At 43.0% G+C, this 13,684-nt stretch overlaps 1 protein-coding gene across 3 annotated transcripts in view; it reads left to right on the forward strand.

Moving 5' to 3' along the window:
* The window catches only part of Mtus2 (microtubule associated scaffold protein 2), a 386,941-nt gene that overhangs the window by 254,663 nt on the left and 118,594 nt on the right, over positions 1–13,684 (forward strand). For all 3 annotated transcript variants that reach the window (XM_042685472.1, XM_042685473.1, XM_042685474.1), the window contains one exon: positions 6,840–7,051. In XM_042685472.1, coding sequence (XP_042541406.1) covers positions 6,840–7,051 — 212 coding nt within the window. The remainder of the gene's footprint in view (positions 1–6,839; positions 7,052–13,684) is intronic.

Raw genomic sequence — 13,684 nt, forward strand, 5'->3', positions numbered from 1 at the left:
CACTGGTTCTTAGTGGTCTTCAATAGAAAGTCTTCCCCTGGTTCTTCTATATGCTGCCAAGTCAGCTTAGCCCCAAATAAAATCTTGATAAAATGATGGGTGACCTTGGGAAAATAACCCAAGTTCTATGAGCTTTAGTTGTTTCTTCTGTAAAATGGGATTTGTGTCTGTGCTACCATGTCATGGTAAAGATGAGTGATAAAATGCCCCACTAAATGGCAGTGAATAACTCCATGTTCAAATGGAGCTAACCGAATGTCCTTACTGAGTCTTTTTTATTAGTTAATCCATAATCCAGTTGTCACAAAAGTCACCCATTTAAAGACCATACTAAAGCTACCAGCATGACTATGTTTATTGCAGCATTATTTACTATAGCTAAGATATGGAACCAACCTAGATGTCCCTCAGTAGATGAATGGATCAAGAAAATGTGGTATATATACACAATGGAATTCTATACCTCCATCAGAAAGAATGACATTGCCCCATTTGTTAGGAAATGGAAAGACTTGGAAAAAATTATATTAAGTGAAGTAAGCCAGGCCCAAAGAAACTTAGGTCCCATTGTTTCCCTTATTTGCAATATCTAGTATATGTCTGAGTCAAGCAGAAAAGGTCAGATAAGGTGATGTTAGGGAAATGAACCCTAAGATATGTATTCAAATGTTTTTTTCTTTCATGCGATTGTTTCTAACGCATTTATAAGATTATTTCTTTGTTGCTTTGTTTGTCCCTCCCCCACAGTATAACCCCTGCTTTCACTGTATTTGATGTCGGTATAATTTGTGGAGGGGAAGGGGAAAAACAAATCGTTTAAATAGGGATACAGGTGGACCCATTGCAACAATGAGATGTGCAAGTCGTTATGTGGAAAATGAGCTTTACAACTTTGGTGCGTGGGGGGGAGGGATTAGGTGGGGGGAGGGGGGGGAGGATGGGAAGGGATGGGAAGGGGAAACAAAGGAGGAGGCTACAATGCTTGATAAGAAATGTACTCATTATCTTGCCCATGTAATTGTAACCCCTTTGTACATTATTTTCACAATTAAAAAAAGTCACCCATTTAAAGTATGTCACCAGTGGATTTTAGTGTGGTTAGAAGATTATACAACTGTCATCATTGATTCTAGAACATTTTTATTATTCCCCAAATAAGCACCATACTCCTAGCAGAGCTATCCTCCATGCTCCTGGAAATCACAAGTTGGCTTTCTGTCTCATGGGTACATGTAAGCCTCCCAATCGTTGTCTCCTGAGTAGCTGGAATTACAGATGTGAGGCACTACCACTGCCTGAAGATGAGGATAGTTTCTACCCATTTTTATTTTGCCTAAAGTATAGACTATTCAAATAACTTTTCATCAATGACTTTGGAAACATTGATTGCACCTTTCTGTGTATTTTTTTGGGGGGTCCAGTCGTGGGGCCTGAACGCTGGGCCGGGGCGCTGTCCCTCAGCTCTTCAGCTCAAGGCTAGCGCTCTACCACTTGAGCCACAGCGCCACTTCCGGCTTTTTTCTTTTTGCTTATGTGGTGCTGAGGAATCAAACCCAGGGCCTCAGGCATGCAAGGCAAGCGCTCTACCACTGAGCCACCTTCCCAGCCCCTTTCTGTGTATTTTTGTTCTCCTCTACAAGAAAGTGAAAAAAAGAAACGGCACCTTCCTGGAGTAGGGAAATATCAACTTATGCTTTCTATAAAATTATATTTTATTTATTGTGGCTCGGTGTTGCCCAATTCCATAATCCCTGGCCGTTCCTATGCTTAAGACTGTCTGGGAGGAAATCTGTCACCTTCTGCCACCTGCTCTTTGCCTTCTCTCATTGCAAGCCAAACCCAGGCAAACAACTGCCAATGCACAGTGGGAAAATTATACACACCACCGGACAAATTTTTCTGAAATACATTTAGATTAGTTTGACAAATATAAAGTCCAGTCCAAGTCCACAAAGAAATCAGCTTGTGCACCCCTTGGGAGGTCCTGCTGTCTGTGAGGATGTTGACCAACCTCATCAAGTGAATTTCCTTAAACTGAGAAACCGTTAAAGCTGTGTCCCATAATTACTTTGCTTCTTGTTTACAAGTGTGAAGGTCAGAGGCATTCTCTGCTATTGGAAATGTGCAAGTTCCGGGGGTAGCACCCTGTATGACTGTGTCTGTGAAGTTTTCCAGGTTTAAAAGGAAACCAAGCTTCCCCATCCATTGCAACCCTCTGGCTTGGGGACTGGATGACAGCAGATGAATTTTTAATATCCATTTTCAGATTCTGAGTTGTCCCCCGTGCTCAGCCTGTGCACGCAAACTAGTTGCAGCTCAGCCTTCGCACGCAAACTGTTTGCACTCACCTTCACGATGATGTCCGGTTACCAACCTTTCCCCCAGGGGCCTCTGAGTGGCCAGTTGTCACTGGCACCAGCATGGATCCCATCTCTCTCACTTGATCTATGGCAACCAGCAGGACAACTAGGAGAACATTGTGATTGGGGCAGGATTGGGACAATGAGGGGATAGTTTAGATTCAGAGCATGCCTCAACCCTGTGGAGATATGATAGTGATGCTGTGTGGCCTAGCAGAACCCTGCAGGGAGAGGAGGCCGACCTAGTTTGGCCCCTATGGGGCAGGCACCATGGTTGCCCTGAGGCCAGGGATGGGCTTGGTTCTGGTGTCTGCTCCCTTGTACTTCCCTTGGTTGCAGTCAAGGAGAAAAGGCTCAGGGAAGGTAGTCAAATATTTTGGCCCTCCAAAAGTCACATGATGTTAAGGTCTACATATAAGGTAAGATATCAAAATCCATAGATGTTCTTTTTATTATTATTCCTATTACTACTACTATTATTATTAATTCCATGCCTGTATTGGGACTTGAACTCAAATCCTCATGCTCTTGCATGGCTTTTTTCATTTAAGGCTGGTGCTCTACTGTATGAGCCACACTTCTACTTTCAGCATTTTGCTGGTTAATTGGAGACAAGAGTCTCTTGGGTTTGTCTCACCCAACTAGCTTCAAACCTCAATCCTTAGATCGCAGCCTCCTGAGTAGTTGAGATTACAGGCAGGAATCATTGGCACCTGGCTCAAATTCCTTATAAAGAGGTATGTAAATACAATCTGTACAATTGTCACATTTACTTTTACTCATCTCTAGATGAGTAAAATGCCATGCAAATGTTATGTAAATAGTTTTTAGTCTGTGTTGGATAAGGAATCATGACAAAGGATCAAAGCTTGATGTAGATGGATGAATACTCAGACATAGAACCCATGGATATACCCAAGACTGTGACTATATTTACAAAATAAGACTGTTTTCAACTAGATGCAACAAGGAACCCCACAGATTGCTTTCCTTCTCAGCCTTTCCTTCTTAGAGCCTTAGCTCTGGGACTTTGCCGTGTTGTGTTAGAGATGAAGCACTTTGGAGAAGCAGCTAACTAGGGACCCACACAGGGCTGGCCTGGTTATATAGCTGTCTCTTTAGGTACTTTGGTGTCACAAAGCAGCTCAACTTCCTTTGGTGGGTCGATCCCAAAAGTTGCCGTTCTCAGGGAGCTTCTGTCTTTGGGGAATTGGAAGGAAAGAAAAGAGGCTCAGGACTTCTGGGGGCTCCAGAAGCAGAAATGTAAGCTGCTTCTGCTGGCATTTTGAGTATGTGATTACTACAGAATAAATGCCAGTAGTGAGATTTATTTCTTACTGACTCTTACATTTACCATTGAGGATAATTTCTAACATGATGATGATGGTGATGAAGATGATGATGATAATTTATTTTTCCATTTGCTGGAATTTATTTTGATCAAATATTATTTTATACGATCAGAGGTCCAGAGGCATTGCACCTTTGGGCTCCTCCCCTTAGTGATGTTGATAATTTTAGAACTAGAAATGTAGCTCAGTTAAGAATTTGCTCAGCATATGTGAGGGACCAAATTCAATCCCTAGCACCATAAAAAATTGATAGCATGGACGTGAAAGATGGAAGTATGAAGAGCCATTCTCCTCAAGATTAACTTTGACAGCTAAAAATACAGGAACAGCGTGAGTGCGGCCATGTTTATAAGCTCAGAGGTGATCTGAGACATCAAAGATGGCAATTAGCTCTCATTCACTGCACTGGAAGTAAGTTTTGCTTTTTTCCTTCCAATTTCTCAAAGACAGCATGCTTTTTGTGTTAATAGTATTGAGGAAAAGAAAGAGGAACTTTTAGGTAGATGGATATAAAAAGGTCTGGCTATAACACATGGTAGATAACATGTAACTTCCATCATGGTGCTGTTTCTTTCCATAATTCACTGAGTCCCACCCAAACTCTTCTTCCCACAGTGCCATGTGGGTCCACTAAACCAATGAAAAGAGCCAGGGCAAGTGAAGATTCCATTGGACCCTTGTTTTGGGGGCCCCTCTCTACCAAGAGTCTCTTTCAAGTCTGTTGACTTGCCTTGTGCTCTCAAATAAACTTGTTCTGGCTGCTTAATTCTCCCTCTTAATTCTAACTAGCCAAGACACAAGTGAACCCTACCCCTGGATGGTATCAGGGTCAACATCTGGTGTATCAGCACATTCATTAAAGCACTGGACTGTTTTTATAAATTCACCAGCTACCACAGTGAATGACAAACAGTAACTGTGGGCAGAAGTCTACTTAGGGCCTAGGCTATGTCTTTCAGTACAGAGGGAGCCATTTTTATTTTGATTTCAATACAGAAGATGTTGAAGTGCACCATCAACATTGATTTGCCTGCAACATGCAAGAGAGTTTTCTAGAATACCATAGACTCTGATCTCATAAAGGCAGACTATAAGAAGCAGTAACAGCAATAAGTCACATGACTTCACATCCGTTCTATGTGACATCACACTGAAATCGCTGATGACTTGTCAAGAGAAGGAAGTTTTCATTAAAATAGGCACACCTGCTGTTACTAATCAGGAATATTTAGATTTCTCTTAAACACCTATGTATCCACAAAGGCAGTGCCATCCTAGGTCTTGGTGGATCAGGTACTAAAGTGGCTGCTATTTTCTTTATTTTTGTTTTTATACCAGTGCTAGGGCTTGAACTCAGGGCTTGAGCATTGTCACTCAAGGCTGATAATACTCTATGACTTGAGCCACAGCTCCACTTCCAGCTTCTTGGTGGCTAGTTAATTTGGAGCTAAGAGTCTCACAGACTTTCCAGCCTGGGCTGGCTTCAAACCTTGATTCTTAGATCTCAGCCTCTTAAGAAGCTAGGATTACAGGAGTGAGCCACCACCTCTTTCTGAATTGTTTTATTTTGATCCCTGATGCTTTGGGAAACAAAGAATGTGACAGGAAGAAAGCACACTGGAAATAATCAGTGTCAAAGGGAGGAATGTGCCTCTGTTATATAAAGCATGACCAAGCAATCACTAGTCTTCTGTCTATGGGTGCAGGTCTCCCAGAGCCTCCAGGAGGTGACAGTGGTCCCAGGAAGATGTCTGCTCACTTAGGAGCCCTTAACCTCTAGGGTCTCACCTTCCCTTCTTCAAGCCTCAGCATGGAAGTCCAGTTACCATAAGCCTTCCTAGATTTTGCTCTCAACCCAACAGAGCTCCAGGTTCTATCTGTGTGCACAGCATCTCCTGTTTGCCTGATCAGAACTTTGTGGGCAGGATCAGGGGTGTGAGCTTCCTTCTTGATGCACAGGAAAGCAGAAGAAGACTGGTGAGGAACTGCCTCATGACTAAATGAATCATTCTGGATATGGAAGGGTGGAAGGTGAGAAGAAGCAGGGGGAGAATGACAGTGGCATACACTAAACTTTAGCCATGGAGATGGTATGAAGTCATACTGGTGGGGGGCAAGGCACATGTTGCAGGAGACCTGCCTAGATATTTAAAGTCAGAAATCCTTGTGGGGGCTCACACCTGTAACCCTAGCTACTCAGGAGGTTGGGATCTGAGGATCACAGTTCAAAGCCAGCCCAGGCAGGAAAGTCTGTGGCATCCTTACTTACAATTAACAAGCAAAAAGAGAAAAGCAGTGCTGTGGCTCAAATGACTGCCTTGAGCAGAGGTGCTCTGTATTGACATCACAACCAAGAGTCACCAGCATGGCTAATCTAAATGGAGAAAAGGGACCTGAGCACATTCAGCTCCACTGCCAGTGAGAGGTTGTTGTGCTATTGTAAGTCTGATTTCTATCACAAGTGAGTGAGTGATTGATTTCCCATCACACATTTCCCAAGGATTATCTCTTTTAAGGAAAACAAACAAGCAAGCAAAGATCTTGCTTTGATCACTCCTGTCAGGCTAGAAGAGATGTTGGAGGCTGGAAAGAATGTGACTTTGTGGGTTGTTCTTTTTTCACATATAAAACTTTGCACTTAGGAACGTGTAAACAGAGTAAATAATGTAAGTCCCTGTTTTGTCTTTTTAATTCTTAAAATGACAAACCACAGGAAGTTCTTTGTCTCCACTTACTTCTGGTGAACACTTTTGCAAGAGACTGTTCTCATATATGTAGCTAAAACCGTCTCAATGCACACACACACACACACAGACCAAAACAAAACAAAACCACATAGGCTTAGGCCTATGTAGCTCACACCTGTAATTCTGGCTATTCAGGAAGCTGAGATCTGAGGATTGCAGTTCGAAGTCAGCCTGGGCAAGAAATTCCATGAGGCTCTTATTTCCAATAAACCACTAGAAAACCAGAAGTGGCACTGTGGCTCAAGCGGTAGTGTGCTCGCCTTAAGCTGAAGAGTGCAAGGACAGCGCCCAGGCCCAGAGTTCAAGCCCCATTACTGGCACAAAAAAAAAAACAAAAACAAAAATGAAAAACCTAACCGTGTCTTTTTCTTTTCTTACAGGATACCCAAAGCAGAGGACCACCGCTCCTCGAAATGGGTTTGCACCCAAGCCTGACCTGCAGGCCCGAGAGGCAGAACGGCAGCTGGTCCAGCGGCTGAAGGACAGGTGTGAGCGGCAGGCGCGGCAGCTCAGCCTGGTCCAGGGCGAGCTGAGGAGGGCCATCTGTGGCTTCGACGCCCTGGCCATATCCACTCAGCATTTCTTTGGAAAGGTGAGAGCACATTCATGAATGCCACAGGGTTTCTCCTTTCCCCAAAGAGGGTGATGGTGCTGGCTACTGGGAGTCAGAGCGTAGAATTGAGCTTGGATTTTCAGAAGTCATCTGAATCTCCTGCAGCATTGTAGGGCATGGGAACCAAGTTTATACTTCAAAGATTCTAGTTTGGGAACAGTAATAAACAACCGTTATCCCTACAGAGGAGATATTGTGTGTGTGTGTGTGTGTGTGTGTGTGTGTGTGTGTGTGTGAGAGAGAGAGAGAGAGAGAGAGAGAGGAAAGAAAAGCATGTTTGAAGATGGGATCGATGGAGGAAACGGAGCATGGGCTGGTCATTCTCAAGGGCAGATGGGCAGATGCTGGCATTTCTGCTCACATCCCATGAAAGCCAGTCAGGGCCACAACACGGATGAAAATGGGATGTACAGTCCAGCGGCTCCCTGAAGGCCCCTGTTCACATTTCAGAAAGCAGATGGGGTAAGGTGAGGCTCCCTTGTATCTTCAGTTTCTCTGAAAATGCAAAGAGTGTTGCTCTATTGTGAGCGAATGTCTGGGGCTCCTGAGAACTGCTGGACACTCCGTCTGTGATTAGACATGGGCCTTTAAAGCCTTTCAGTTTCTCACTGTCACCAGGCCCTGGCAAAGCCGGGCATCTGACTGTATTAGCACGCCAGTTTTAGGTTCTTGGGGGTAGGGAGGTGAAAAGAAACATTAACCTAGAATATGTAAATAGTTTAGATGGGTTGGTGCATATTTTTGTTGCTATAACAGAATACCCAAGACTGGGTAATTTATTTAAAGAGAAGATTCATTTTGGACACACAGATCTGGAGACTGGAAAGTCAAAAGCTTGGTAGCGTGCACTAGTTTAGATGAGCGCTGTGTGTGGAGAAAGAGAGGGGGACAAAGGAACCCAGCCCCTTTGTAGCAACCAACTCTCTCAAGAGCTCAAATGGTAGAGTGCCAGCTTTGAAACAAAAAGCCAAGCAAGCGCTCAAGGCCCTGAGCTCAGCACACATACACACAGAGGGCTAATTTAGTCCCCCAAGAAGGAATCTAGTCTTGAAATAAAGACATTAATTTGTCATAATGACCCCATCTCCCAATGCTAACACGTCCACTGCCAAATTTTAACATGAACTGTGAGAAAGTGTAACCACACCTCAACCATCCAAAGAGCAAGCATTGTGGGTTTCACTGGTGAGCCTTCTGGGAGACAGTACAAAGTGAACCAAAGGTCTGACTAATTGAAACAAGAGAAACAGAAGAATATTAAATAGCACCCTGTCCACTGGATTCTTCTTTTATCTACTGAACCTTGAAGTAGGGGGGAGTCTTCCCTTTTTTATATCCTTACCCCTCTCCTTGTGCTCTCTAATATAGAAGCGTGAGTTAAGGTTTTTGTAATAATTTGGTTTTAATTTTTGTGCCAGTACTTGGGCTTGAACTCAGGGCCTCACAATTTGGCTTTGCTTTTTTGCTCAAGATTATGGCTCTACCACTTAAGTAGCAGCTTCACTTCTGATGTTTTGCTGACTACTCAGAGATAAGAGTCTCTTAGATTTATCTGCTCCATCTAGCATTGAACTATAGTCCTCAGACCTCAACCTCCTAAATAGCTAGGAATATAGGCATGAGCCACTGGTACCTGGTTTCTCATACTTCTTGTTGTGTTTCGTTGAAAGCTTTCAGCAGAAGGAGCCATTTATCAATGTCTTGTTGTAAAGACTGACAAGTTAAATAGCACCAAAATTTTCAGCCTCCTTCCCAACCAAACTTTAATAACAAGAATAAATTACCAGTGTGGATTTAAATCTTTCTTTCTGGTCTAGTCATGTTGTTGTCAATCATGAGTGACAAGTGCCCATACTCCACTTCCTGCAGGATTAAACTTCTATACCCATTTTTGAGGTACCAAAGAAGCTTGACTTGCCACAGTAAACATAGACACCTTTCTTTTTGGAGAAAGAATGGCATGACTTGTCCATCTGATGCATATTTCCCATGGCCTGTCCAGCCTACAATAGAGATGAAACTAGCATTCACTTGAGTTCAGTAATCACAATCCCACTGCTCTGCCCACCATGACCTTTTCACCCATCACCCATGGAACCATACCAACCTCTTGATGAAGATTTCAGGTAGGAAGGTATGTCAATGGGCACTGAATGGACATTAGCTATTATATATTGTGCTTTACAAGTCAGAACCTCTGGACCACTTATGGTATTATGGCAGGTGACTTCCAGTGTCAATATTAAGGGTTGGTTCCCCATAGTTTTACATTTCTGTGCCTGAGACAAACTCATTTGGATCATGAACCGTGAGCTTAATTTCTCTCTAGCATGTCCCTGGCTCCTACATCAGAGACTCAAAAGGTCTAATAGGTAAGCTAGACACTGATAGCTCTTGCCTGTAATCCTAGCTGCTCAAGAGGCTGAGATCCTAGGAAGTTCAATGTTTGAAGCTATCCAGACAAGAAAATTTAATTATCTTCAATGAACCATCAACCATTGTTATATCCATAACCATTGGTTATCTCCAGTTAACCATCAAAAAGTTGCAAGTAGAACTGTGTCTCAAGCAGTAGATGGCTATCCTTCTAACAAAGAAACTAAGGGATAGTGCTCAGGCCCTGAGTTTAAGTCCAGTACTGGTATGAAAAAAAAGGTCTAGCAATTGATGTGTAGGCATCTCCTCCCTACAACAGAGCAGTGTTTTGCATCATCTGTCAGCAAGATGGATCTGGACATGTTTTGCTTTGACTTCCCAGTCAATCACAACCACCAACTCCACACAGGCATCAGACAGGACTGTGGTGCTCCACTCACCCCATACTGTGCATCCTTTCCTGTCTTCCTGATTTCTGCTCTGTCTCCAGATAAACCCAGGGGTGAGAGGAAGCACATGGTCTAAACACACACACACACACACACACACACACACACACACACACACACACACAGAGTCTCTAATTAGCCAGATGTCAGTGGCTCACCCTATTATCCTAGCCACTCAGAAGGCTGAGATCTGTGAAGCCAGCATAATGGGAAAGTCTGTGAAAGTCTTATCTCTCAATTAACCAGCAAAAAGCCAGAAATGGAGCTGTGGCGCAAGCACTAGAATGCCAACCTTGAATGAAAAAGCTAAGGGACATACCCAGGCCCTGAGTTCAAGCCTCAATACACATGTGCACACACACACATACACACATACATACACATACACACACACACACACACACACACACACACACACACAAGTCTCTACTTGAGCAGCAGCCTCTACACAAGTTGTCAGGTGTTTGGTCTTTCAGCAACACCACTGTAGACCAGGAATTCTGAGTGGGACTCCAGACATAGAGGCAGATGCCTTGGAACCTCTAATAGTGGTCTTCTGAGAATCAAGGACCAGGCAGCCTGAGGGGCCCATGTTATTGTGTGGAAAACAGATGGCCTATCATGAGAAAAATGGTCAGCCATGAGGAAGTATACCCAGTCTTCTGTGATTAGAAGACCTACCAGAACTCCATCCATTAAGGAGTCCACATGTGCCATTTTTACTTTGTACTGTCTTCATCCAGAAATCATGGAGGAGTAAGAAGAGGTTCAGGGTTAGTCAGGTATAGCAGCCACCAATGCCTCCACCCAGCAGTGGGGTCAGGAGCAAGTCCCTGCCCCTTGTGAGCCTGTCATCACACTAAGGAAAATAACAACATCATCCTCGCTGGGCTCCCCACGGCTGAGTGCCCTCTGACCTCTTTAAGAGTCTCAACTTCTTACACCTGAAATAGGATGAGAGTTCTTCACTAGGGTATTATGTTGATATATCAAGTTAATGCACAAAGCCACTAGGAGCAAATACTCAATAAACCTTCTTTTCTGAGCACAAGGAAATGAGACAAGACATATTGTAAGAACTCTACTCTCAAGCAGGTTTAGACACAGAAGAATTTATTAGTCCATATAAAGGGAACACTCAGTCCAAGACACTTGGGATTTATGTTACAGGTCAAACATTCCTCATGGGAAAATCTAAACTTTGGGAAGTGGGGGTGTGGCTCAAGTGTCATATCACCATACTTGAGCAAATAAACAAGCAAAGCAGTACCACCACGAAAGAAAGAGGGAAGAAAGGAAGGAAGGAAGGGAGGGAGGGAGGGAGGGAGGAAGGGAGGGAAGGAGGGAAGGAAGAAAGAGAGAGAAAGAGAAAGAAAGAAAGAAAGAAGAAGGAAGGAAGGAGGAAGAAAAAAGAGAAGAAAGAGAGGGAAGGAGGGAAGGAAGGAGGGAAAGAAAGAGAAGAAAATAAAAAGGAAAATCTGAACTTTGAAATAGTCAAAACTCTGGCAAGTTTTGAGTATTGACAGGACACAAGTGAATATTTAGTGTCAAGGCACACTAAAATTATTATGTAAAGTTGCTTTCAGCTTATAAATAGAGGTTTACATGAAATATTAGTGAACTTCATGTTTAGATTTGGATTTTGCCCCCAACTCATATGTATAAATAGAAAACAAAAACAACAACAACAATAATAATAACACCTGAAACCCAGAATAATCTGAAACATTTCAAGTAAGAGATGCTTCCTGTACATTGAGAGTTTGGCCTAGAATCTGATTTAAGAATAGAAATGTGTTTAAGAATAGAAATAAATTTTTCTACTCTAGCTTTTCAGTTGTTCTTGTATTTGTTTTCCTGAGTGTGCTGGACCTTTAAGGACATGCTAGAAATAAGTCTCCTCACTAGAGAAAAGCATAAAAATCCAGATACGAATCTTCCATTGTGGCCTCACACTTAAAGCCCCTGACAGAGAGGCTGTGAAAGCTGTCAGCCCCAACACAGCTTCAACCCAGCATCCAGAGACAAATCTAAGATGCCACCTTGAGGTGCTAACTTGGCCTCATGCTTACTCTAGCCCCGGGCAGCTCTGCCCATACAATTAAACATGTTCCTCAGTAAGCCAAGCAGACCTGCCAAAATCTGTGGTCCCAGACTGCCGGGTGGTGTAGCAATGAGTGTGGCTCTCTGGGAATCACACTTTGCAGAGTCAAGTGCAGTGATTTTAATCTTTTTCTTCTGTGTAGTCATTGGGAACGCTACTCTCTAGCCACCCCTGGTGGTCAATCCATAAAACAACCTAGAACTGGTCCTGTTGTACAAATCAATGTTTTTCACCTTGCAGCCAGCGTCAGGTTTTATATTTGCTTCATAAGGGGTGGCATTTATTTTCACATTATTTTAATGAGATTAATTATATTTATTTGATATATTTTTATGCTGACTCTTTTTCATTTTATCATTGTTATGAATGTGGTGGTAGATGATCATTGTGTTTTAGTTATTATTAAGTACTTTAGGCAGAAAGGTATAAAATGTCAAGAACTTTTCTATTTGTGTATAAATACTGGGGTCTGAATTCAAGACCTGTTTTTCACTCATGGCTTGCAGTCTAACAGATGAGCTACACATCCAATTCTGGCTTTTGCTAGTTAATTGGATATAAAAGTCTCTCAGATTTATCTGCCCTAACTGGCTTCACACTGAGATCCTCAGATCTCAGCCTCCTGGGTAGCTAAGATTATTGGCATGAGCCACAGGCACCTGGCAATGTCAACCATTTCTATACAGTCTTAGCCTTCTATTACTATTACAAAATATCTGATGACATCAGCTTATCAAGAGAAAGTATTAACATTGGCTCATAATTTTGGATATTCCAGGCCACACTCGACTGACCCTATTGCTTTGGCCCTGTAGTGAGGAAGCATATCACAGGAGTGTGGTCAAGTAAATCCACTCATCCTGCAAGCCAGGAGTAAACAGAGGAAGAAGGGACCGGAGACCTACATTTCCCTTGCCCAGTTACCTGAAGACCTCCCATTAGGCCCTCCCTCTTTTAAAAGTACCATCATCTTCCAATAACAGCACTCTGGGACCAAGCCTTTAACACACAGGCTTTGGTGATACATTCCAGAGACAAACTATAACGTGTTTTCCAATCTTAATAGTTAATCATGAGCTGGTGCTGGTGGCTCACACCTGCAATTCTAGTTACTCAGGAGGCTGAGATCTGAGGATCATGGTTCAAAGCCAGCCTAGACAGGGAAGTCCATAAGACTCTTATCTCCAGTTAACCACCAGAAAACTGGAAGTGGAGCTGTGGCTTAAAGTGGTAGAGTGCTAACCTTGAGCAGAAAATTTCACGGACTTTTAGTATAGAAACATGGAAAGAACAACAGCCAAATTCTTTTTATCTGTATATAACACAGACCACCACTTTCTCTTTATATGTTTTGCTCTTGTTAGCTTGACCTCTCTTTCTCTCTCTCTCTCTCTCTCTCTCTCTCTCTCTCTCTCTCTCTCTCTCTCTCTCTCTCTCTCTCTCTCCACCTATATTCTTCACATACATTATTTTGTGTATGTGCTGGTTCTGGGGCTTGAACTCAAGACCTTGCACTCTACCTTAGTTTTTAACATCTCAAGACAGGCACTCTACCACTTGAGCCACATCTCCACTTCTGGATTTTTACTAATTCATTGGAGGTAAGAGTCTTATGGACTTTTTTGCCTAGGCTGTCTTGGCATTGAGATCCTCAGATCTCAGCCTCCTATACAGCTAGGATTA

The sequence above is a fragment of the Dipodomys spectabilis genome, unplaced genomic scaffold (genome assembly GCF_019054845.1).
Source record: "Dipodomys spectabilis isolate Male_0828 unplaced genomic scaffold, ASM1905484v1 ptg000095l, whole genome shotgun sequence".
Lineage (NCBI taxonomy): Eukaryota > Metazoa > Chordata > Mammalia > Rodentia > Heteromyidae > Dipodomys > Dipodomys spectabilis.